The following is a 26,599-nucleotide window of genomic DNA, read 5'->3' as shown; positions in this document are numbered from 1 at the left end:
CAGATTATCCGATGGTAGCGAAATGGAACCTCTTCATTCAGACATGCTCGACCTCTGAGCATCTGGTACTGAGGACAAATATCAGGGAAGATCGTTGCCTTGCTGTGCTCCCTCTTAGCTTCTGGAAAGCATCTTGCGAGCCACGGTGGGAAACGACAGAAGCCTTTTGGGTGATTCTGCGAGGCTCCAGGGCGAGGAGGAGGATGGGGCACCTTCGCCGCGGCTCCGCTTGTGGGTGGGGGGCGGGGGGGGCACAGAATCACTTTCAGGTTAAAGGCCCATTAGGGCCTCCGTCGGGGCTCGTTTCCTTGTTGGCTCAGAGGCACTGGAGCAGAAGCGCCGCCGAGCGAGGGCTAGGCCAGGCGCTGTGTGTTTGCAAAGAGTTAAGGAGGCGGAAAATGCGAGGGCCGCGGCTGCCTCTCTCCATAGAAACGGCGATCTTTAACGGGGGGAACTTTATTAAAGTCCGATGGGGCGATAAGCGCCCGCGCCGCGCCTTTAATTAAAGCGCAGAGGAAATTGCAGGCGCCCAGGCCCTGCGCCCCTCGCAGGTTGCTTGGAGACTGCCCCCACCCTCGCCGCCGCTCTCCCCATCCCGCGCCCTGCCTCGACGGGTGGGGACCGTAATACATAATAACAACCATCATCTTCCCCAGGCGAAGGCAATAATACCCCCCGCGGGCGCGGGGTGGGCGCAGAGCTGCCATGAGACGCGGCGCGGCCCGGACCCTGCTGCTCAACATGTACCTGCCAGGTAGGGCAGGGACCAAAGGCGAGGGCTGCCCGGCGGCGCCACTGCAGCTTTCCACGTGGTGGATCGGTCCCTTTCCTCCCAGCCCAGACCCGAGGCTCCCACCTCTGCCTCCCGTTTCTTCTCCTGCTCGTTTCCCCTAACTGCCATTTCTCCCCCTCCACGAAGATCGCTCCTTGGCGCTCTTCAGCAGGCGCGCAGAGCCGTCTCTCTCGCCGTCCCTCTTTAAAGCTGCCCCGACGGCTCCCATCGGAAGTCGGATTTCCTTTTTCCTGGACGCGTTTCCTGGCTTCATAGCGGCTTGGCATGGGTGGGGGGGCGAGGCAGAGCGGCAGAGGCGGGCGGCAGGGGGACTTTGAAATACAACCAGGCTCGCTCTGGAGAGAGAGAGGGAGCTTGTCCAACGCGCCCGCCCCCTCCATCAAGTCCCAATTACGGGGAGATTCTTGGGTGGGGACCGGGATCGGTTTGGGTTTGCGCTCATTTTCCCCACCTCTCTTTCTCTCTGTCTCTCTTCTTGCTGATCTTATTTGCAGACCCAGTTGGGGAAACTTTGTTCAAAGAAGGCAAAAGCCAGGCGTGGGGATCACTGGGGCCAGGAGTCCAAAAAGGTAAGACCCTCGCTTCCCCGCCTTTCCGGAAAGTACCGAAAAAGGAGTGCGTGGGGCTACTGGGGCGCCTTTCAAGGCAGTCTGTTGCCAAAGGGCGATCAATTTGTAGGTTCTTTTCGAAGGGCAAATTTGCTAAATATCCAATGGGGGGGGGTTCTTCTCGCATCTTCATCTGCACCTGACGCTAAGCAGAGGATGCGCATCATCCAATGCAACAAAGTCTCCCCTTCAGGGGTTCGGAATCTGCGCCTTATAGGAAGGAGCGCACCCTCTTTTCTCTAGCAAACGCTCTTTAAAGTTGGGTGGGCCCCCAAAACCTTAGAAATAAACGATGGTGTACATGTGTGGTTGCAAAACCACTTCAAAAGCAACGCGGTACCCGAATCAGCTGCGGGTGCAAAATAAGAAGCGCGCCCGGGGCAGGATTTGATCCTGCCTGATATATCTATCATTTCAGTAATAATGCAGTTAGTAGGGTTAGGGTGTGCGCTGGTTGATTTGTACCTCTAAAGCACTTGGAGGCGCAAAGCTCCAAATAATGGTGGAAGAGATCTCTGGCTTTTTTTGAATAAAAAGAGAGAAAAAGGAGGAATTAATATCGACTTCCTTCTCTGAAATCCGATCCTTGGTCTGTCTGGCTCAGTATCGCCTGCCGTGGGTGGCAGCGGCTCTCCGGGGTTTTAGCCAGAGGGTCTTCCTCAGACCTACTTGGAGATGGCAGGAATTGAACTCAGCACCTTCTGTAAGCCAAGCGGAAGTAGCTACAGCCGCTCCAAAACCTCTGCTTTAGCTCCCCATCGCTGTCAAGGGAACCTGCTCCTCAAATGCTTAAGGCGGCGAAGACGTCCTTCATCACCCTGCGCCTCCCGAAATCGGTGCTAGCTTGGATCAAACTGCGCGGAGAGCTGGACCCTGCCTTGGACTTCAGGAGATCTTGACCAGCAGGTTGCCACGGAAAGGAAAAATGGCACCCTTCCTTAAGGCTGCTGGCAGAATAGTAAGCTTTGGTATTGCACCGGGCTCTACTTCAGGCAAGATTGACTACTGCGTTGTTCAAATTCACGGGTTTCAGTGAATTTTTTTTTTTTTAAGAAAAAACACTTTTCGCTTTAGGAGCGTGGAGCGAGGCAAGGATCCCCCCCCCCCCCCAGCTCTGTGTAGCTTGAAAACTTCCTCTTTTAATACACAGTACTGCAATTTTAGTGGCAAGCCCATCTGGGCAAAGAGGGGTCCTATTAAATCTCATTTCTGCCCTCCAAGAACCGGCACCAAACATCCCCAACCCCGCCGCCACCACCAAGCGCCCTTTCCCTTCTTTCGGAGGCTTCCCCAGAAACCAAGCTCTGATCGGCCGGGCAACCCTGTCTAAGGTCGTAGGGACAGAGAGCAAGGGAAAGAATCGAGGGCATATTCGGCAAGGAGCTGCGGGAGACGTCTTGAAAGAAGGTGAGGCTGTTTTCTGGAGCAGAGAACTTAGCCGGAAAGCAGCTCTGAGTTCTGCAGTATCATGGCTGGCTGCCGATTCATTTTTATTCTTATAAGAAGGTGAAAACAAAGTCACAGCCGCACTCCTAAGACTCCTAAGACCCCGAGGAAGCGTTCTGTCCAAATGGCGCTTCCGAGAACTATTTGTATTCCCAACGCCCATCTCTTGCACCACCTCGAAAATTCTCAGTCCCTCCGTTGGACTCTTTCTCTCACCTTGGAGATAAGGAAACAAGAAGCCCAGTTAAGCCCCAGAACTTGGATCCCGTTCTCTCTGAAAGTATTAAATACGCTGAAATACCACTGACTCAAAACACACGTACAGTAACTGTTTAATTGCGTTTCGGGGTTTGGGCCACTTAATTACAAAACAAACAAACGCGGGGAGACTCTCTAGCACCCCAGCCTAACATCAGCCTCGATTCAGCTGCTACTGACCCACGTCCCTCTTGGCTTAATCGGTTCTCACTGATGTGCGCCTCTGGCGCAGTTGGGGACCAGCCTTTGGCATTCGTTTCAGCGGGATCTCTCAGGCAGGTTTTCTAGGAAGTAGTAAATCCCCTGAGTTTAACGACTACAACCGAGGTTGGACTACAACCGAGGAAACCAACTTCTTTCTTAACCTGTTAATGCCAATAGCTGCTACACAAATAATGGCTTAGGAGCGGGGGTGTCGCGTTCATAATTCCCAGGTGGGAGCGTCGGTGGTCCCTGGATCGCGCGGACTGACTGCTTAGAGCAATTTAGGCGCAGTTGGTTAGAGCATTTTTCACACCCCATTTCCTACGGAATCCAGTTTCGCAACAGTAGCAGAAATAATCTATAGCATCTCAAAATCGCAGGTTTGAGGGAAAAGAGGCGCAGAAGTGCCAACTTTTATTTATTTATCATTACCATCACAATTATTCTACCACAATTTTCTTCCATGGAGCTTAAAGTGTCCTACATAGCTCTCCCCTTTTCTCATCTTATTCTTACAACAACCCTGAGAGGTAAGCTAGGCTGAGCGAGAAAGCGACTGGCCCAAGGAGAACCGCTGGCTGAGTAGAGACTTGAATCCTGGCCTCACAGGTCCCAGCGCTCTAACTACGATGCCACACGGGCTAGCGGGTTTGGCAAAAGGGCGAAATGATGAACGAACGCCATAAAGCCAAGGTTATTATTATTATTTAAAATAAATCTGATTTTATTTAACTTAAACGAAGTAACTCGTCGGTGTGCATTTACCAATTTTTATGTACATCTCTTACCCCAAATACAACTCCGAAGGGGGAGAGGAGAGGAATTCACGGTTTGGGGGGGGGGAATTGGCAAGGGATTCAACAAATGTCAAAATCCACAAAACGCGTGTCTTGCGCTGCGGTGCATCGCTGGGCAGATCTCAGTACATCGCGAGTGCAAAATAAATAGTTCCTCTTGAACCGGCCAAGTACCGACTCCGGTAAGAGAGAGTAAATAAATATTTCTAAATTCGGCCAATAGTGCCCAATATATGAATAACGTTAGCGGAACCAATAATTCGTATGCATACAGCACTGTAGAGCGTACAAAATATTTCACGCACCTTATTTTGTGTTGGTGCTATCCATAAAACTGCCCTGCAAAGTAGATCAATATTATTATCCCAGTACAGTAACTGGATTTCCCCCCTCACCAGGGCAGTGTATGTATATTGGATAAAATATATTAAATAACATTACGATATCACTTAAAAGCACCATTAAAACACACAAAAATGCTATAATGCAGAAGGACGGAGGCAAAACCCGATGTAAACAGATTCATCTGCTGAGAAATGTGGAGTGAAGCTTCCTTTAGAGCCGACTCCATCTGCAGTTTATGCATCCTTGCCCAAAAGTAAGGTTGCATTCCTATACTAACTCACCTTGGAGTAAATCCCACGGAACTCAGTGGCTTTCTTCCACGTCAGTGGGTATAGGGCCGAAGCCTACAAAATCGGGTACCGCAGAGGGGAGCCTGAAAAACAAACAAACAAAAAAGCGTGATACTGTACATCAACATCATTATATGTCAAACGTATTTATGAATTGCCTTTCTGCCGCCAAGACAGTAATTACAAGCGCTGCAAGATTAAAAACCCACCAGTTTAAAGCAGAAGAAAACCAGAAAGAAGAATTAAAAAGCCAGGCGAAAGATGTAGGCCACCAGTTTGACCTCCCCAAGGGCGTCCAAGGCAGTCTCTTAGATAAACAATGTTATTTTCTCCGCTTAAGACCGTGGGCTGGAAATAAATGTTGCCCATTTATTGAATCTCGAGGTTGCAGATCAACGAAACACAGCGGATAGGGTTTCTCCTTTCTAAGAGAGAGCGAGAGAGAGCGCTTTTTCGAGAAATAAGATGGGAATAAAGTTTTGGGGTCTTGGGGACATATTTTCCCTCCACAAGGTAGTTTCGTTTGCTGTTGCCTGAACAATGGACTCCGCCCTTCGGTCTATTTGCAAAGTCAGTCTGCCACCAGTTGACAGCGTGCGTAATTTCTAAATAGCTTTGGGCACAATCACGATTTGAGGAGTTGATATCTGAAGTCCGGTTGATCTCAAGAGCGGTGGGGGCGGGAAGCAGGCGAGGTTTTAGGGGGAATCCGATGCACATTTACCCGAACGTAAACTTCACTGACCAGTCAACGACGCTTATTTCTGAGGAGCAGAAATTTGAGCAGGCGTGTTGTAGAGGATTGCAGTGTTAAGGTGAGGCAGTAGTCCCACGGCGATGGGTACGAAGTACTCTGCCTTAGAAGTGCTAAACAACCATGCTCCTTGGGTTTATATCTAGGGCGCACGGGGTTGTACACAAGCATTTGCGTATATGTAACAGTGTGTATTAGCAAGCATACCCACTTTAAGTAAGAGTGCACATTAGAAACCTGACACGTGTTGGAAATCAACTGCGGTTGTCTTGGTTTTTAAACGTTCGATTCCCTTTATAAGAGCGTGCACCCTTACAACATTATAGAGGCTGGTACGTGGTCGCCCTCTCCTAAAAGCAAAAAATGAATCGAACACACTTTTCCGCACCTGGAACTCAGAATTGTGAAGAGGAGGGTTAGCGCTTGGACAAAAGCTCTTTCCTCTTCCGGGTTTCATTTATCTGACTTCAAATGTGCTATAGCCTTCCAGATGTTGAATGGACTACACTTTCCCTTTTCTCTGACCATTGGCCTTGCTGGCTGGGGCTGATGGAATGCAACAACATCTGGAGGACCGGTTTCCTATCCCCTCTGATTCAGCTGTGGTCCTCCCCCCTCAAAAAAAATTGCTGCTTAAGTTACATTTTATATTGGGCGACTGGTTTCCCCAGCAGCAAGTACGAAATACTTGAACTGTGCCTGATCAGGTTAAAACTGTCAGCGCTTTTCCTTGCGGCACCTTAAAGATTAGCAGGTTTTATTATGCCATATATTTTCTTGGGCTAAAATCCACTCAGCGTATGATGAAGTGGGCTGTAGTCAATGAATGTTTGTGCTTGCGTCAGGGTGATAGCCAGCCTTAGTGATACTCCAGCAGCCACATTGAAATCAGTGGACTCCAGTGGCCCCTTGATCTCACTTAGTCTGCTCTGAGTATCACTAACTTTGGATATCACACTCAGTCTTCTAGAGGCTATAAGACCCTTTGTCGATTTTAACTGCCACATATTAACAGGGTTACCCTTCTGGAAATGTTTCATCTTTTATCTGTAGCCTGGCCTACATATGCAGCAGAATAAAGTTTTTGTGGGTAGATGAGGAAAGTCATTTTTTAAAACATTCCCTAAGGAAAACAAAAAAAGCCCTTTGAAAGTAGAAAGCTAGCAGCTCAGGGAGAAAGGTTTTAGCCCAGCCACCTCTCTGCTGTTCTAGTTTTCTACTTGCAAAAGGGTGTGGTGGGTTTCTTGGGGAGGGGGGTTACACAGGGAAAGATTAAGAAATGTGATTTCCCTACCTGGCATCTGAAATGGGTACCATTTATTCTACCATCACCCAGTCTACCACCTCATTCTGTTGCAAGTGTAGAGGAGGCCTCTCTAGACTACAATAAAAAAAGGAAAAGGATTAAGATCAGAAGTTATTTCAGAACCATTTGTTCAGGACAGCAACATCAATAGAGGACATGCATGTGTGAAACTGCTAGCACTGGTTAAATGCTGAACAATATTTTATGTCACTTTATAATAGCACTCAAACCAGTCACTTGTCAATGTTTAAGCTGACACATGTGGCTGTGTGAATCAGCTCTTCTTGTCTTGGAAGAAGTAAAGTTAAAAATTATATCATTAGTAGTGTGAGATTCCATAATTGTACACATACAGAAGGTTGGTTCAGATATTTTATTTATTTAATTAATTAGTTATATGAACTATGTCTATGTTCACTATGCATATTGTAATGTAACCTATCTGAATATCTAGAAACACAGAGAGCATTGATTTTGTTTTTCATTTTCTGACCTCCATTCCTTCAAATTAGTTCAGACAAAGCAACTTCTCAGGTTTACCTGTAGTAAATAAATGTATCAGTTGTATATTTTTTTTACAATTTTTGCTTAAAAACAAAACAAAAATATTTAGCAGGAAGCAACACAATAGGTGTGCCATGCTGTGTAAACCATAATACTCTATAGCGCTTTGTTTGTATCTAATTGGTCACAACAGTCAAAAGAGTGTAAGGCTGTGATCTTCATTGCAAACTAACTTGGGGTATTAAATCCTAGGGTGCTTCTGGATGGGGGCTTAATATTGCAAACAGCTCATTCAGATACAGTAAATGGGGGGGGGGGTGGGCTTTTTTAAAATATCAGATTTTCCAATCCAGATGAAATAGGGGGAAATACGAACTGGTGTTTTTATGCCAATGATGTCATGTGGAAGCTGTGAAAACCTGCACACATAGAGGTAATGATTCTGCAATATACACCCACCTAAAAGCACTGCATCTCATATAGAATGGATTCACTTCCTAGTAAAGGTCTATAGAGAAGAAAGAGAATATGGATACATTTTTTTTAATGAGGTAGGTTTTGGAGTGACTGGGAAAATGCAAAGGATTCAGCTCTGAAGAGTTCAAAGCAGTCAACAGTATGAGCTATTTGGCTTTCTTAACAGACACAGAGGAATAAGAGTATTATTATATATTTGAGGGTGGGACAGTGGTTATGGGAAAGGGATTAAAATATTGTTGTGAGTTTGGGGGAAGGGGTTAGGCTATATAATGCCTAAGTCCCTTCAAATTCCTGGATCCAGCAAGGGTTAAAATCTAATGGAGGATTCTATTGCTGAATTACCAGTAGCCAGGCAAGGGCCATAGTTATCACCTAAGTATGGTCCTTAGTCTGACAAAGAAAGCTGTTCTGTGCCAGAGGGTAAATGGGTGGGCTAGAAGCAGACTGCAGGCAGAAGCCAGGGAGTGAGAGCCATGCTTGATTCCAAGACTGTGTCTATGAAAGAAGCAAGACCACTTGGAGTGTTAATGCTGTAAGCTCCTTCATCTTGAGCTCTGGTTGTATATATGTGTAAATAAGGATACCACAGTCTCCACTGTCCCTCATTCCAAGGAAACGGGACCCTGGGTAAGTTCCTGGAACCCCTGAAATCTTGCACCTCTTTGAGATTGGGGTGGCATGCAACAATATATTTTGAGCTCTTCTAGTGGGAGCCTTAGGTCATAGAAACTTATTGGTTAGTAATTATGGGTAGGGGAAAAATAGGAAAAGAGTTGACACTTCATATTTTGGCTCAGCCAGGAGTCTGATGTACCTTTTGTTTACCTTTAAATGTCCAAATGATAAGGAAGGATGGCAAGGATTTACAGCGAAAGGAACACAGCAGTCAGTGGGTGGACTTCAACATAGCATTAAGTTGGGTATGCAGGAGCAGAACGAGGTTTGCCCTCCCTTCCCCTGTTCTCTCCTCCCCTCCCTTCATGCGTCCCCCTAAGCCTGTTCTGAAGGTTCCCCCAACCCTTTTGTTGCTTGTATTTCCTTTTGTTGTTGCCTTTACTTGTGTTTTAATCTGGAAGTTGCTTTCCAGGCCATTGGGGATAGAAATCTTTTGGGAAAGTGTTACGTTAGACTTGGGCCCCAAATATCTGAAACAAAACCTTCCCTGTACAGCAGCCCTGGAATTAAGATAAAATAAGGAGGGCCTTCTGGTGGTTTTGTTGCTCTCAGTAGTTGTGAGTGGGTTGAGCTCAAGACAAAGCCTTTTTGATGATGGCCCCAAGAGATGCATCTGACACCACTTCTCTACAGCTTCCATTGACCACTGAAGACACATCTCTTTACCCTGGCCTTTGAAATTGGAAGTTTTGATGTTGGTGTCTTTTAACTGGAAGGATTATTGATGTTGAGATTTATTGGGGGTGTTGTTTAGTTTTGACTGTTTTAATATGCTGTAATCTGCCCTGAGCGTTCTGGTGAAGGGCAGCTAAGAAAGAACATTATCATTGTTTACTTATTTAGACTGTCCCGGTAGAGAAGGATCTAGTGGCTAGTTGGTGTCTTCAGCATGTGTTTGGCATAACATTTAGTCTGGCCCTCAGAATTGGCCTGGACAAGCCAAACATAACGCCCTCCTGATGCGGCTGGACTCCAGTTCCTGTCAGCCCCAGTCCACCTGCCCATGGCCAAGAGTCAAAGATCATGGGAGCTTTATTCTAACAACTTCTGTAGCAGCAATCCTGGGCTACAAGAATGTATGGGTCAGCATAAAGGCAGTTTCCTATGTTCATGTGAGGGTGGCAGGTCTGCCCCTTCAAGATGGGCCTTTCTCACTGCCCCTCTTTTGGCTTTTCAGGCAGCGGGCAGATCCAGTTGTGGCAATTTCTGCTGGAGCTGCTTTCTGATCGTGCCAATCTCAACTGCATCGCTTGGGAGGGCACCAATGGAGAGTTCAAACTCCTGGATCCCGATGAGGTGGCCCGGCGCTGGGGGGAGCGCAAGAGCAAGCCCAACATGAACTATGACAAGCTGAGCCGGGCCCTGCGCTACTACTATGACAAGAACATCATGACCAAGGTCCACGGCAAACGCTACGCCTACAAGTTTGACTTCCAGGGCCTGGCCCAAGTCTGCCAGCCAGCAACACCCGACCACACCCTCTACAAATTCCAGGCACCCCTGCCCTTCTCTGGCATTTCCAAACTCAACATCATGGCCTCGGGGGTGACTCCAACCAGCTTCTCCTATTGGCCAGGCTCTACCCCCACTCTGTACCCCAGCCACGGCTTGCAGCCTTCAGCGCCCTTCAGTGCCATGGCAACCTCCCATATCAACAACATGAACAGCCACTACCACTAGGCCTCTCACCACTGCAGGGCAAGGGGGAGGGATGGGGAGAGAAGGGACGGCCCTCAGATTTCATCCTAAGACACTTCCCATTTTGACCAAGGAGGCAACTGTGTGCAGCAGGGAGGGACACTGTATTGAGACAACATTTTAAGATGGGCTGGATCTCAGCAAAGGCGTTGGATGATCTAGGGGGCATTTTGTGGGGGGTAAGCTCCCTCCCCTTTGAATACAGGGCCCTTCATTTTGTAGAGAACATTTCAGGAATGCTCCCAATTTCTCTCTTTCTTTTTTTCTAACCCCTCTCCCACTATATTGAAATGGCTTCAGAACACTCTTGTATGTTTTGAAGTCTGGTCATGGACAGGCGTAAAGACCAGCAAGGGCTCAGCTCAGCAACACACATACAGTCACATATCCTGAGAGGTTGATGATGGAGGTGAGATAGACTTTCAGGTCAAAGTTAGGCATCCTTCTGAGGTGGGGAAATGCTCCTCCTCCTTTTAAAATCCTGCTGGACACGAAGCCCACTCCCTTAGCTTCAGTGTCTTCATCTTCCCTGGATTAGATACATGGACAGGAATCTCATCCTATCAGGAATCCTGTACTGAACAGGAATACATTACATAGCTGCCATCAGATTTAGCTGGCTGATAATACCAACTGAGGGCAGTTGAAATGGACGAATGGACATTTTCACAAAGGGGGAGGGATTTCTTTTCTTTTCTTATTCTTTGCTATTACCCGAAGTGCTGACAAAACCAAGTTTTGGCTCATCCCTATTCAAAATGCAGTTCTGCAGATAGTTCCTTAACCCACAGGAATTAATATTAAAGCAGGAGGACACAAATATTTGAAAAGATGTGGCATGGTGTTCCCCAAGCTCCAAGAATTTAAATGTATCTGCCTGAGCCTGAGGTCTCTGTTCTCACAAACTAGTCTAGGCATCAAATACCCCTCTATGAGCCCCAGCCTAATTCTCAGCCCAGCTGGGCTTCTTCTTTGCCCCCAAACCAAATCCCTTAGTGCTGAACACACACAAGAGTTGCTGCTTCCATGTAGGCAGCACCAAAATACAAGTGTGGTAAAAGTTGTCAATGTATAAAGTTTCATTTTTAAAACATAGCGAGGCAATATAATGGAAATGAAATATTTAATGAAATTCATTCTTTGCCCACTCTAAGTAACTATCAATATCATTATCATCATCATTATTATTAAATGTATTCATATCCCACCTTTCTCCCAAGTTGGGATTCAAGGTGGCTTCCAACATCTAAGAACATCATTATATAATACAAGTAATATAAACTAGTTAAAAACAATACTTAAAACACACTTAGAGCAGCAGTTAAAATAGGGAACTACCATGTATAACATCAGGATCTGTTGCTTTGAACACACTGTAGAGTTTGGGGGTGGGAGCTGTGGCCAAACACATATTTTTATTTATTTATTACATTTGTATACCACCCTAGACCTACAGATCTCAGAGCGGTATACAAATTTAATAAACAAATTTATCAGTACAGCTGTGTCGTCTCACACAATCTCGCACCCAAACTACCCAAGAGAGACACTAAATGGTTACCATTATCAACAGGGCACACATGAAACTTAAAGAGGCTTGTGCTTTAAAAAGTCGAAGCTACATTGGCCAGAAAGTTCATTTGCATTTACAAATGCCTTTCCTCTGTTTTCCATGTGGAAGAGAAATCCACCAGAGGCTCAAATAGTGACATGAGCCTCATGTGTTATTGGCATTTTGACCTCTGAACCCTAAAAGTTATATTGATGACTCCTGTTCAGCATGGAAATGCACTTCAAATGGCATACAGAGATTCTTTTATTTCAATAAGTTATATACCTTTTAATTGCATAATTTCTAAGCAGTGTACAAGAGGGATATGACGGACACCAGAAAACCTGCCAGAAAAACTGAGATGGTAGCTAAAGTCAAGAAAATAGCAATTGTCCTGGAAAACAGACTGCTTCTGCCCCTTCCTTTGCTTTCATGATTTCATCCCCTTTTGTCCCATTCTCAGGTTGATGGACATCATTTCAGGTTTCTGTGTTTGTGTGCGTGACAATGTTCAAAGACCTACTCTTAAATATATTCATGGTAAAATGCAAAAAGAGGGGGAAAAGGAAAAGTGTACTTTAATAGCACTTGTTCTGGTTCCTTTCTGGGGGTTCTTGATTTTTAAAAATGAGAAGAAGACACAAGACATACGGGTGTTCCTGAGGAAAAGTTCCATCGAAAATGAAGCACAGGGGCAGAAAAGCACGCATAGTGCCCTGCACAAGAGGCAACTTGATGGGGTCCTGTTCCAGCCTCGAGGCTTTGCCTATATATGGTAGGGGAAATGTAAACCCTCTTTGAAAATCCCAGGAGAAATGCACAATAGAAATGCAAGCTATTTCATTCATCCAGGGGGAGCTATGTACACACAGAAGCCTAGAGCAGGGGTAGGGAACCTGCAGCCCTCCAGGTGTTGTAGGAATACACCACCTTTCTCAATTCTCCCCTCTCTCGCTCACATTGCCAATGGTCATTTGTTCATTCTCTCTCTCTGGGTCTACAGATCATCACCCAGAGGGAAAGTGCAAGTTGAGCGGAGGAGGATGCCCCATCTTTTCCCGCCAGGCACTTCCTGCATACTTAGAGATGGTAGACAAACAGGCAGTGACAGCAAAAAGGAGAAGGAGACCCTAGGAATCAACAATGAGTCCCCTCTGCAGGGGTGTAGACTTTGGCAGGCACCTGACAATGTCCAACCCTTATTATGGCCTTAGAAGCACACACCTGCTTTCACCAGTGTGGTGCAGTGGTTAAGAGCAGTAGTCTCGTAATCTGGTGAACCGGGTTGGATTCCCCGCTCCTCCACATGCACCTGTTGTGTGACCTTGGGCTAGTCACACTTCTCTGAAGTCTCTCAGCCCCACTCACCTCACAGAGTGTTTGTTGTGGGGGAGGAAGGGAAAGGAGAATGTTAGCCGCTTTGAGACTCCTGAAGGGGAGTGAAAGGCGGGATTACAAATCCAAACTCCTCCTCCTCCAACACCTTTTGAAAGTGCTTCCCCTAAGCAAACACAACCTGGTCCATAATAGTGCTACTGAAAGTGTCTTTGTCTCCCTCACACCAGGCATGTGGCCCCTGGAAGCTTGTGTGGAAGGGAATCAGGACCACAGGCTGCAGAAGGTTCCCCATGCCTGCCCTGCAGTGTTTGTTCGTGTGAGTGTGACACAGGGAGGGAGGGAGGGAGGGAGGGAGGGAGAGAGAGAGACACTGGCCTGCTCAGGCAGCTATCTGCAGCCTCCTAGAAGCCTTCAGGAGAGAACACAGGTCTGGGGTGGGGGATTTAGCTTGCAATCCGTACCACTTACAAATTCTCACACATCTCAGCTGCGCTAAGATATAGTGCAGAATATGGAAGCTGTGCTACTTTCTCCGCTTCTTAACTCTGCCTCCTAAAAACTGCTTTTCTGCCTCTTTTTCCTTAAAGCCTATTTAGGCTTTGCCGCCTGTGTTTATCAGGCAACACCTAGTTTGGCTCAAAATTGCTTGCTATTTCTGTGAAAGAAAGTGCTCTGGTTATGTCCAGCAGGGGGCAGTGGTGAAACACAGATAAGCCACCCCATTGCATATTTGAGAATACTGTTAAACTGTGAACCACTTCCAGGTAGCAGCTATTTTAGTCTACTGGGGCTCCTCCAGACAACCTGTTTACTGAGCATTCATCCTGATCATTCCACACTTTCCTAACCACAAAAAGTTTGTTTGTTTTTAAAGTAGATTTATTGCACTAGGACAACAGGGCAGCTTAATCCGCTTTAGGTGTGCAAACCCAAATTGTGCTTGAATCCATCCTACAACACAGTGACAGTTTGCAGGCACCCTTGAAGTAAAAACAAGCATGAGTCCTGTGGCATTTAAAGGCTTAAAAATGTGCTGCGATCCAGAACCCTCTTCATCAGATGCATGAAGTGTTATCCTCTCTTGGCAGATACATGGATGCAGACAGAAGTGGGAGAAGTTCCGGCAAAGCAAAAAAGAGGTGGATCATATTACTTCTTAGGGCAAAAATGAAAACAAGTATAAAAGATCCCATCAGAGTGGGAGTGACCCACTCCAAACGTGATAAATCAACAAAACAAGGGGACTTCTGATCATCACTATTCTGGAAAATTAAGGTTACGTGATTACAGTTGATTGGGCCAGAGATGTATATAGGCTCCCTTGTGCCCTTAACAAGGAGATGTATTGGTGTGTCCCCCCCCATCCCTTGTGACAGCCCATGCCAATGACAGGATTCTTCCACCAAGGCACACAGAGAAGCCAGTGTGCCTCACCCGGCTGCCCAGAGCAGTGGAGGTGGAGCCCAGGGAGTGTGTGGACAGGCAGGCAGGCTCCTAGCCCCTTCAGTCAGAGTTGAGAGTCCCAATTTTGCAACCACTGGACCTGTCACTTTGGCGAGGGCCAACCTGACCCACCCTTAGGTAGGTACACCCCTGAATTGAAGGGTATTGCACAACACACCCTCTTGCCAAAAAGATTTTTTGCAGTAAGAAAAGTGATGGGGAAAAGGCACTTGAAAGTGTGGAATAACACTTGCTTTGATACAAACATCATCTAATCTCTCCCACAAACAAATCAGGATGAACGCTTGTTAAGTAGCCAACATCATCTACTCTCCCTGCAGTGCAAACTAATTGGGATCAATTCACAATGAACATGTTGACAGGGCTCCTTGAAGAAAGAGCAAAATACATGTGATGCTGCTGTTCAGACGTTACCAATGAAACATCTCATTATTTGTAGCCAGTGCAAGGTTTTGGAGGGGGAATTTCTCATGCTTTGCAAGTACTAAGAGTCACATTGGAACAGGAATCTTAGTCCTGCGGGCCAAATGCGACCTACAGACCTCTCTGTCTGGGACTTTGCCCAGGCCACAGCTCCTCCACCACACTTTCTCTCCAGGCCACACCCTTCACCAGCCTTGGTTCGCACCCTCTGTGTTTGTTTCTGCCTGGCTGGAATGTGCCTTTGCTTTGATAATGACTCTTGCTTGCTTGCTTGCTTGGATGGATGGAGAAAAGAGAGGTGTGTGTGCAGAAACAAGTCTATTATGCAAAGGTAAAATTTACATTAATTGCTCCTCCTTCCACCCCGCCCCCAAGCAGATGACACGTATACACCCAAGTTGCCCAGAAGGGAATGCATCCCTCTAGCTGAGAAAGGTCCCACACCTCTGCAACGGGATACCTGAAATGCTTTATATTCAAAAGGCAATGAAGTAAAATCAAATTTCAGTCTTGCAAAACTTTTCGAATTTCCAGGAAGTGGCAAATCTAGTCTCAGTTTTCCTAAGTACCACGCTTTATGCTTCACATTTTCATTTTTTTTGAATTATAATGTTATCTGTGGCAGTTATCTATGAAAGATAACATTCTGATAAATTTGGGGGTGGGTTGTAATATGTCAGTAAGAAATAATGTTTGTTTGTTTTTTTAATCCAACACTGTAAGCTTTCATTTTTGCCATAAGTGGAGAATAATTTTTGAACTGAAAAATGTTGCACTGTCCTCTGAGCTGGGATGTAATACAAGATCTTACCATAAGGTGTCCCACTACCCCCAGCATCACAGATACAGAAAGAGTCTTGCTGTGGAGTGTGCAATATAGGCAAACAATGGGACTTCTGATGTGTTTTATTATATTACTTGTCCATACAGGGTCCCATGAAGTTACAGGAGTGCTCTTAAACATGATGGCTTCCTCCCCATAGCACAATTTCCTTTTCTCTCCACATATCTAAAGAGTCACCTCACTTATACTGCCCAACTTTTGAATCTCATCACTCTCACGGAGATCCTGTTATATTTCTGCAGGAGCTGACCGTTCATCTCTTCCTATACCCACACCTCTATTTATGTCTCCACACCTGGCTTCAGCTTTCCCCCTTTTTTCAGCAACAAAGAGTCACAGAATTCTAGAGTTGGAAGGGACCCCACAGGTCATATAGTTCAAGCCCCAGCAAGGCAGGAATCCTGCCCACAACTGTCCCTGGGTGGGCTTGAACCACCAACCTTCTGGTTAACAGCCAGACACATTGACCCATTGTGCCATGAATCACCTGGGAGGCTGGTGGTCCATCAACCAACTCATTAAACCTATGGACCTCTCCATACGCTGCATACCCAAGATATCTTTAAAGCACATTCAAAACACACACTTTCTGTCAAACGGTTCTGGGAACTGTAGTTTATCCCTCACAGAATTACAATTCCCAGCAGCCCTCAACAGAACTACAGTGCCCAGAATTCTTTGCAGGAAATAATGCCCTCCAAAGGTGTTTTAAAGGGATAGTGTGTACACAGCTGTAATCCACTGTTGCTGACCTCAGGGGAGACTAATTCATTACCCAGTAAAAACTTAAGTTGACCAAAGAACTAATTCAGAATAATTTCAGGCAGATATTACATTGTGTGTTAAACTTCCATGTTCCCAAAAAAGCTATTCTTAGAAAATACTTCTCATGATTGGCAAATAAATGAGAGAGAGAAGCAATGCGGCCGCTTTCCTAAGTGGCCTTGCTTTTTGAAATGTTGTGCTCTTCACGGCTCCACCCACAGCAGCTGTCACTGTGCAACACCCCCCCACACACACACACTTTCATTGCCCGGATCCTGGCACAGAGCCCCTCCCTGGATTTCCCAGTGCTGACGTCAATTCTCCTTGTGTGCCTTTGTTAAATGGCTATGGCCAGATGCTTCAACTCTATGTGGCTTTGAGCCAAGAACCTCTGAGAGCTAGGGATTATGCTTCAGGGGAGGCAAAGGCAGATTGGGCAGGAGTGGGGAGAGCAGAGACACATTGTCCCTCTAATTGCAGTCACTTTCCAAATTGCTGATTTACAAGTAATCCTGCCCAAGGCCTGATGGGTACCATGGAGACCATTTGAGTAACACCTGGAGCCATGACTTCACCAAAACAGCTAGCGTTGTCAGTCTCCAATCATTACTGTCTGTCTAGCCAGCAGTTACCTGGTAACAGGTGTAGCGGTGGCTAGCTGAGTCAGGTATCCTTTGCTGGTTCTCCAAAATCAATATGCCACTTGGCTGCCCTGGCAGACTCTTTGTTCAAGACAGACTGGTGGCTCTTGGATTTGTCCCTCTCCTCTGGGAACTGAGCCCAAAAAGCAGAGGAAGGCTGTGCAGGCAGGTTGTGAAGCATCCTGTTGAATGGAATCAGGTGTGTGACTTGTCCCAGTCCATCAAAAATGTCTCCCCCATCCCTGCAACTCAAGATCTAGTTTGCCCAATGAGATCTAGCTTGCCAAACCAATAAGCTAAATTCATGGAGAAGAAGGCTATCAGCGATTCCTAACTATGATGTGTATGCTCTGCCTCCATGCTTCTGAATACTAGTTGCTGGAATTCAGCAGTGTATCACTGCTGAAATTCAGCCCCCAGCAAGATACAGTCAGCACCTCCCAGCTGAAGAGGAACACCGTGTATTCATTCTGCTTTCCCTGAGTACATTTCTTGCAGGTAAGAGACGAGCTATGTTGCTTAGCAACTGGGGAGCAGGTTATCTGTTAAGCACCATTCCTTCCTCTTCAAAATGTAAAACATCCCCCTCCCATACACACACACATACTTCACTCTTATTATTAGGGAAGAAGACTATCTGGCAGGAACAAGATCCTTGTTTCGCTATCATACTCTTACCTTTAGAAGAAACCTAGCAACTAGCTGTAATGCCCAAGTTCTACTAAGAGTGTCAGAGGAATACCAGTTGCAGGGAATCTAAAGTAGGAAGAGTCCAGCTGGACTCAGCCTTCTTTCCCATATGCATCTGGCTAGCCAACATGAGAAGGGGATGTTGGACTAGATCAGGCACGTCCAACAGGTAGATTGTTATCTACCACTAGATCACTGGATGTCAGTGGTAGATCACTGGTAGATCACTGGCTCCCCCAAAGAAGCTCAAAACTTTGCCTCTCCTAAAAAAAAGTGGGCTTTCCTTCCTTTCCTCCTCTCTAAAGAAAGCTCAACAGCTTTGACCTGAACCCCAAAAAAGGGGGTAGATCACTGCCAGTTTTTAACTCTGTGAGTAGATCACAGTCTCTTGGGAATTGGCCACCCCTGGACTAGATTAACCCTTTGGCCTGATCTGGCAGGGTTCTTATATGAACTCTGTTCCGGGGGGGGGATCCCATCTGCCTATTTGAATCCAATAAGGATTCTAGGAATCCAATGCATTTTCAGACCCATTTTTCCCCACCTGCCACGTTCCTGGAATTAAACCATGCTGCCATCACTTTGCACCAATGGCCATTAAACACTGGAAACAAAACAGAGCCTCCAGATACAGAGGCAGTATGGTTCTGGGGACAACTGATGGCAAGAGCAATACTCCCTACTGAGTTGTACAAAGGCAACACTGAGACTAGGAGAAGGAAGCTGACAGGCAGCCTCAACCCCAGAGCTAGTTGCAAGTAAGAAGGCAGGCAAGTTGGGACTGACAAAAGCCTGGGTGTAGCCAGGATTTTTGTTGGGGGGGCAGGCCATTTGTTTTAGGGGGGCATAGCCTCAGTTAGCTATGTATTTCTATTGATTTTTATTTATTGGGGTACATCTGCCCCTCCCTGCCCCCCTTGCCTATGCCCATGGACTGAAGGCGGACTGAGGTTGGTGGGGGAGTGCTGCTGCAGCTAGACTGTGTGCATTCTCTCCTTGTACATTACACTGACAAAAGGCATAAGCCACTTCTGTGAAATATGACATGTGGGGGGCAGAGGATAATTTCACATATGAATCAGTGCTTAGGCACAACTGACTTCCTCTAGATTGCACCTTTTGTCTTTTAGCCACTGGAAAGCAAATTAGCACAAACCCCCAGAGAGGAGCTCACCCCCTTCCTGACTTACAATGACTTTTGCCTGGTACGTGGCATCTCTTTCAACAAACTGCCTTCCCTTCTCACCCAGCCCACAATGTGTTTGAAGCTTGCCTGCTGCTCTTGCCCTTGACACTTGCTGTACATCACCCTAGTGATGCGCTGCCTGCTTCTCAGAGGCTCCAGCAATGCACACCTGCTGTGCCCAGGTTGCTTCCTGTATCTGGGGGTGATACACTCTGCATTTCTTTCCAATTATCCGTTGACAGAGGGCAATTGGCATAATGGGGCCAAAGCCATTTGGTGGCTTTACGATAAATGCCTCCTGTCACCTGGTAGACAGGGACACCAGAACATTAGCTCATCATCTGAAAGGAATCTGCAATGCATCACAGGGAGGGGGGCACACTAATTTGAAATATGCTTCTTCGGCTGCTGCTCTACAGCTGCGTGGAAAAAGGATGCTTTGAGCATATTTTATTGTCAGCACCAAAGTCTTCAGAACAGCCTTTGCCAACCTCGTGCCCTCCAGTTATTTTGGACTACGGCTCCCATTAGAAGTTGTAGTCTAAAACTTTTGGAGGGGCATCTCCAATCATTAAGTTGCTGTAGCTCCTTGTTAATATTACCAGAGCTTGCTAAGACTGTTCCAAAAGTTTCCATAGGGATCAATAACCTTGCTTGGCATAAATAAATGAATAACCAGAATCAGACCATTTCCTAGCTTGCTAAGGTAGCCTCCTCTCTGCAGGGGAGCTGTACTCTCTGAAAAGGCCAGCCAGTAGATTAAAGGTGCAAGCCAGATTCCATGATTGCCTCTATCCAAGCTGGCACTGGCAGTGTCAGCTGCTCCCAGCTTCTGTTCATTACCCTCTTGTCCTGCCGCCAACCATCACCTAGTTCTCTGCTCTTTATAATCATCTGTCCTGAAAGGCCAGGCCCCTGCTAACTGTCCATACTTGCATAGTACTTTTTGCATGGTGGCTGTTTTCATCTCAAGGGCTTCTTTCAGGACGCAGCTTCCATTTCCCTCTCCTCCTTCCCCACTTTGTGCTCCAGTTGCCTCCGCTAATGCTCACCATTCTGCCTCATTGACAGGTGTTGCTTTAGTTGGGAATGCTCATTTAAACTTGCTGAAGCTAGAGCTCCGAGCATTATTTCATGCAGCAGATATCTTTGGGGTATTTGTGAAGCAGGGTTTTCCACACCTCTTGTTTTTCTGTATGTTATTAATTTAAATTATTAAATTTATTAAATTATTTTGTACAAGGCAGTGTACAAAATATATAGTAAGGCTAATGCTTACAGAAAAAATAAAATAAGGAGCAAGCATATAAGCCATAAAATACATAGAATTACTCCTATATATTTAGGAGTGAAGAGTTTGGTTCTCATTTTTTGTTGACTTAGTAATATTAATGGAAAGCTGTCTTTTCTACATGAAAGGAAAATGCACTTACAAAACATTTGAAACCAACATCATTTAAAAAATAATAATAATCCATGTTCTGCTCTAGGAAAAGGAAAGCCCCACGAGCTGTACAAGTTGTGCAAGTTAATAAATCATTCCCCCATTAACCATGTTTGAATGGAGAGTGCCTAGCTTTATTAGACCACACAGTCCAGATCACAGTGTGCCACACAGAAAGAAAGAGTTATGTTCAGAACAACAACACTATAGTCACTCTCTCTCCTTCCTTTGAGAAAACCCCATCCTGACTCTAATGCTCTGTGTTTGCTGACATCACTGCTAGCTGCCCTTTCTCTTGGAATCCCTCACCTCCACTCCCCCCACAACACACACACACAATCATCCACACTTGATCCAAGCCAATAAGCTGATTAGGACATAAGCACAGAGCAGCAGATGTTTTTGAAGTTGCCACTTAAAGGGGCAGTCACCATGTTCAGGATAGGCAGCGTGGCTGGGTTGGGGAGTGAAACATGCTTTGAGGGCATGCTGGCCACTTAGCACATGCTGGCATCAGTGCGCACCTCCTTCAGGGGTCTTCATCCTCCAGTTGTAATGTAAGCTGCTTCAGCAATGCTGAGAATAAAAAAAGGTATGTTCTGAGAGACCATGGTTCAAATGATTCAAATACCCTCTCGGTCATCATGTGGGGCGACCTCAGGCCAGTCACCATCTCTCAGCCTGACCTACCTTACAGGGTTATTGTGAGGATGGGGAGAGGGGTACATGTACGCCTCTTTGAGCTCTTTGGAGGAAAGGTGGGCTAGAAATGCTAGAAAAAATATATATTATGGATGGAGACCAAATACTAAGAATTATCCTAGCTAAATCACACAAGACCTTTTGCATTTGTGCAAAAAAAAAAAAAACCTCTTCCAAGGGGGCGGGGGGCAGAGAGAGAGAGAATGTCTTATACCTAGTCAGACTATTGGTCCACCTAGCTCAGTACTGACTACATTGACTGGTCATGGTTCTCCCATGGTTTCAGATAGGAGGTTTCCCCCCTGCCCTACCTGGAGATGCTGGGGATTGAACCTGGGAGGCAAAGCCAGAGCACCACTGAGCAATGACCCTTCCTAGAGAGAGAGAGATCTGTGAGGTGCTTCCCCTTGTTATTATTATCACCCCACATAAGTGGGAAATGTGTAAACACTATAATAACATAGGCAATAATCCAGACAGGTCTTTCCCACCCTGTTTCTTAAAATGTTAGAGGTTAAAGACAATCAGTGGAGGGCCAGAATGATGAAGTGGCTGGAGTGTTGGGTTTATCTATGAGAAACCCAGATTAAAATCTCTGCCTACTAATATGATAAGCCAGTCAAACAGCAGGTGAAAAGATATACATCTTGTAAGGAGATGTGATCACACTGAACTGGAGAGAGAGAGAGAGAGAGAGAGAGAGAGAGAGAGAGAGAGAGGGAGGAAAGGGGTTGTTGGAGGAGCCTCTGCCTTGCTAAAATCAATAAAAGGCTCTTCTTCACTTCAGTGGCGCTAAGATTTTTGCCATCTGTGCAATTTGATTATGCCCTTCCTTGATAGAAGAGACAAGGCACCATTAAGAATCACCTGCTGAGGTTGCTGCAAAAGCAATCAAAACGGTCCACTATTGACTAAAAAAGGTGGGGGGAATACATACTAAAGAAGACCTGGACTTTTAGAAACATTTGCTCTCTTGCACACAAGCTAGCACTGCATGCTAGTAGAGTACAGCTCTGAAGACCTGCACCTTCTTGCTCTTTCTGTCGTCCTGACTGCCTCTGGGTCATGATGGATGCATGAGGGTGATTTGGTCAGACTGGAGTTGCAGGTCCTTGGATACCCCCAACCAGACAATTTGGTCGCTTCCAGACAACTCATTTATTGAGCATTCATCCTGATTTGTTTGCAGGGAGATTAGATGATGCCAGGTATTTGTTGAAATTAATGTTGTAGCACTAAGCAAATGGTATCTCACACTTTCTAGTGCATTTCCCCACCACTTTCCTTATTACACAATGTGGGGGAGGGGATTAGAGGGAGAGCAGGCATGTTGCATAAGACCTCCAAGACAGCTTTAATTGCACAACCTATATTTGCCAACATGTAATGAGAATCTACTGGGGGAGGGGAAGCAACAGTCTGCATGTGCCCCAGTCTGGAATGCAATTGCAACCTTTTAACCATGGGTAGGCAACCTAAGGCCCAGAGAGGGGGGGGGGCAGATGCGGCCCAATCGCCTTCTCAATCCAGCCCACGAACACTCTGGGAATCAGCGTGTTTTTACATGAGTAGAAGGTGTCCTTTTATTTAAAATGCATCTCTGGGTTATTTGTGTGGCATAGGAATTTGTTCATCTCCCCCCCCAAAAAAAATTTAGTCTGGCCCACCAAATGGTCTGAGGGACAGTTGCTGACCCCTGATTTTAACCTTCTTGAATTACTCCCCCAGGCTCTGCCCCATTCCTGTAGACTGGAGAGCTGTAAAAGAGCAGTCCTCCAGCCTAGAATCTCAATCACCTTGTTCCTTGCCTGCACTAGTGAGAGGTCACTAGTGAGCATGAGGCCACTGATATAAAGGGAGGTAGTGACTGAAGAGAATCTGACTTAAAAGGAATTCAGTCTGGAGGCATCTGGCTCACAGGGTTCCTGGCATCAGGGCCCAGGTCTGGATTCAACACCTTGTTCTGCTGAGTCAGAGCCCTGGCTGCAGCTCAGTGTTGAGTCATGACAACAGGTTCTTTCAGGACAACACTTTAAAGGCAGAACTCTTTTATTCTGCCTGGGATTCTCTACACTTTCTCGGATAAGATTGGACTGAGTGACAGATTGATCCAATCCAGTCCAGCCCATGGGCCTAGATCAATCAGGATCTTCTCAGTTGTTTTGACAGGGTTATGAAACACACTCCACAGGGATGTCTGCTTGGTCCCATCTCTGCCCAAGCAGAGGGCATAAAAAACATATCATTTTCAACAGGCTGTGAGTTGACTGATCTGATTTACATTTTTAAAAGAGAGTACTAAGGATGCTTGCTGAATTTTATTCTGTTTGTGTGGGTGTTTTGCACTGTGGTGTTTGAGCTTTAAGCAATCTTTAGTCTATTTTGGTAGTGTTTGATGTCATGTGTGCTGTTATTCCCCTGTTAGGAACTCTGAGTATTTTAAAACAGAAAAGTGAGATTTAAAAGTGCCCTGGTATGTAATAAATAGCCATTACATACCAGCTCTCCTGTGTGTCTGCCCAGGAAAGAAAACGCTTTGCTGAATAAACCACTCGGTGACCTAAGAGTGTCCTGGGATTAAGTGATATGGGTCAGCCAGGACGTCAGCACCATGGACAGGGGCTGGTTTGTTTTACAGCTCTTGGACCCTGCCTTTCGGTGGCACGAGGCTGGCACTTGTGCTTCTAGTAAAGGGAGGTTAGGGTGAGTGGCACTCTCAATTGGTGTCTTGGGGAGCACATCCTCTTGGAGCTGAGGATGCTGAGTAGCTGAGTGCAGTAAATCTTGTAAGCTGGAGAACTTGTAGCAGTGAGAACTGAATTCACACAATAGAGAAGCAGAGTTTGGAGGCTATGAAGCTATTCTGCCATGAAGCCAGGGCTGAAACATAGGAATCATCCTATTGGTCCATCTAGTTCAGTATTGTTTATGCTCACTGGCAATGGCTTTCCAGGGTCTTTCCCATCCCTACTTGGAGTTGCCAGGAATGGAACCTGTGATATTCTTCATGCAAACCAGATAGTTTACCACTGAACTATGGCCCTTCCTTTGTCCGTACTCTGCCCTTCTCCTTGCAAATGAAAGCTTTACACCAGAAAAGAAACCTTCGGACTTAGATAATTAGCTTTACACCAGAAAAAAACCCCTGTGCTTAGATAATTCTAAGTACAGAATTACCTGTACTCAGACCACCAGCCTAAATTACACCATTTTATTTTGTGTTAGTGGTATCTTAAATTCTGAACCAGAAGGCAGATTCCATGTTTTATATTTTGTTACTATGTGTGTGCTCTAGAAATAACCTGTTATGTATGCCAACCCAAGCTTATGCCACGTGCTAGTCTTTAAGGTGCAGAAGAGTCACTGTTGTTTAGAGAGAAGAAGCTATCTAAGGACTCAGGCATGGATACGGAGCTCTGCTCCATGTTGTCTACAAACCCGGAGCAGCTTCCAGCATCCTGCTATCTAGCCCAGCCCCTGGCTCCTTGGGGTGTGTGAAAGAGCTGAAGTACACAGTCTGTTTGCATTATAAGCACCCAGGAGATACCCAGACATTCCAGTGACAGGGGCCAAGGAGATACCCAATTAAAGAGTGATGCCTGGAAATGATACCATGGGGATGTTACTATGGCTACCAGGAATGCTTTAGTTAGAAAATCCTGTTCCTTGGTCTCTGCCTGAATGCAGAGTGCAGCCGTGCACAGATCTGTTCAAGGTTTTAGTTATTCAATGAGGGCTCACTCTCGTTCTCTGTCTCTCTCACACACATATATGCACACACCTTCCTCAGAAAGGGTGCCACAACTGCAGCAGAGGCGCTGTTCTGTTATCCATTAGTCTTTGACCCAGCCCAGCCTCCAAGTGTGGTGCACGTTTCAGTCACTAAACGACAGCTCGGAATAGACTGCAGCAAAATCTAACCAATCAGGAAGCAGGCACTCCCTGGGCCATGTGGAGCATGCCTTATTCACAATTTTTAGAAAGGAATCCCTAATGAGGTTCCCGCCCCACTACAATTAGCTGCTGCAGACTGGAGGAGGAGGAGGGATTCCCCCCTCCCATTTATTTCTCCCTAGCAGAAGAAAATGCAGAATAAATGATTTGATATTAGGGACAGGGGAGGAAGAATGGGATGGAATCCGACACATGCACACCCAATCCCCACATCTGTTTGTTAGATGGTTTGTCTGTTGGGCACACCTGCCTGTCACATCTGGTGGCAAGCTCAGCCAACTGGTTTGATAAGTGATGATGCCGACTTAATCAGAATGACTGGGGCAGAGGAGAAAAAGCTGTCTCCAGTTGCTTCTTGATTGCTCTTGTACTTCATGCTATTATCTAACAAGGAGTTATAATGCTTGAGCCTTTCTAAGGAGGATTTGGAATTTGTTTGTTTTTTTTAAAAGATATAACTTGCATTGTAACCTGAACATTGTAACCTTTACATAATCTGCAGGCTTCATCATCATTTAAAACAGGTTTGTATGATCTAACATAACAAGCACATCTCATTTTTGGTGAAACATAGACCCCTGGACAATGAGAGCGATTAATCACTGGAGAAGGATAACCTGGAGCAAGATAAATTGAGGCCATTCTGCATAAGGAGAAAAAACTAGTTCCTGCTTTATTCACACCCTAGAAAGGGAGGAGGAAAAAGATTAACTATTTGACACAATAAAAACTGATGATATTAGCTGTGCAAAGGATTAGACTGTGAAAAATATGAAAGATCGATGGATTCTGAGGCCCCTTCTATGTTATTCTCCTCTGACTTGACACTCTTTACTTTCTCCTGTCAGTTTGAAGTTCCCCTCCAGAGGGCCTCCTTCAAAGCTAAGTGAAGCATTTCCATGAGGTTTGGCTAAAGCTCATATTGATTCTCTGCACAAAGGCAGAGAAGCAAACTGTATCATTTCAGCCATGAGCCCTGTAATTTTAGGGGTTGAGGGAGGAAAGCCACGAAGAATGAAAGAGCATACACTAGATGTACTGGGTGAATGATGCTATTGTGTTCTGAAACGAGACAAAGGATTTTTAAACACATTATTTGGCTTACCAATTATTTGGCTTACCAATGCCAGAATGTCTGTGTAATCAAAACGTGTTTTATCAAGTATCACTGTTAAGGATGCAGTTGCCACTGTTTGTATTTGACTGCATTTCATTTTCCACTAACCTAACATTTTACAATCCAACACAAATACTTAGGCTAATTGTGGTCCATGAAAGCTTATGCCGTAGTAAATGTGTTAGTCTTCGTTTCTTCGATGGCTTTGCTGCAGAAGACTAACATGGCTATGCCTCACTCCTGCCAGGGTCAAGGGACCGCTAAATGTGATTGTATGTGCAGACTGGGGTCAGTTTTCAAAGAGCCCAACCCCATGCTTTC

At 45.8% G+C, this 26,599-nt stretch overlaps 1 protein-coding gene and 1 long non-coding RNA gene across 3 annotated transcripts in view; one reads left to right on the top strand and one right to left on the bottom strand.

The window, feature by feature from the left end:
• Window positions 1–223: 223 nt before the first annotated feature.
• On the top strand, window positions 224–12,461 carry FEV (FEV transcription factor, ETS family member). Its single transcript, XM_081853472.1, has 3 exons — window positions 224–754; window positions 1,288–1,362; window positions 9,638–12,461. The coding sequence occupies exons 1-3, from the start codon at window positions 706–708 to the stop codon at window positions 10,138–10,140; spliced, it is 627 nt and encodes a 208-aa protein (XP_081709598.1). The 5' UTR covers window positions 224–705; the 3' UTR covers window positions 10,141–12,461.
• The window catches only part of LOC309337079, a 32,255-nt gene continuing 8,509 nt past the window's right edge, over window positions 2,854–26,599 (bottom strand). The window contains exons 2-4 of one of the 2 annotated variants that reach the window (XR_014154105.1): window positions 6,790–6,876; window positions 4,733–4,824; window positions 2,854–3,063 (exon numbers count right to left, since the gene is read on the bottom strand). This is a non-coding gene — a long non-coding RNA (uncharacterized lncRNA). The remainder of the gene's footprint in view (window positions 3,064–4,732; window positions 4,825–6,789; window positions 6,877–26,599) is intronic. The other variant, XR_014154104.1, reaches the window with a different exon arrangement.

The sequence above is a fragment of the Podarcis erhardii genome, assembly GCF_964252035.2.
Source record: "Podarcis erhardii genome assembly, chromosome: 1".
NCBI lineage: Eukaryota > Metazoa > Chordata > Lepidosauria > Squamata > Lacertidae > Podarcis > Podarcis erhardii.
Note: the sequence above shows the minus strand (reverse complement) of the source record. Positions and strands in the feature narration are given on the sequence as shown.

Excerpts from the sequence above, each read along its gene's own strand:
- FEV (XM_081853472.1), top strand. The coding sequence starts at position 706 with ATGAGACGCGGCGCGGCCCGGACCCTGCTGCTCAACATGTACCTGCCA. Across the intron at positions 755-1,287 it reads GCTCAACATGTACCTGCCAG|ACCCAGTTGGGGAAACTTTG; the intron begins GTAGGGCAGGGA and ends TCTTATTTGCAG. Across the intron at positions 1,363-9,637 it reads GGGGCCAGGAGTCCAAAAAG|GCAGCGGGCAGATCCAGTTG; the intron begins GTAAGACCCTCG and ends TTGGCTTTTCAG.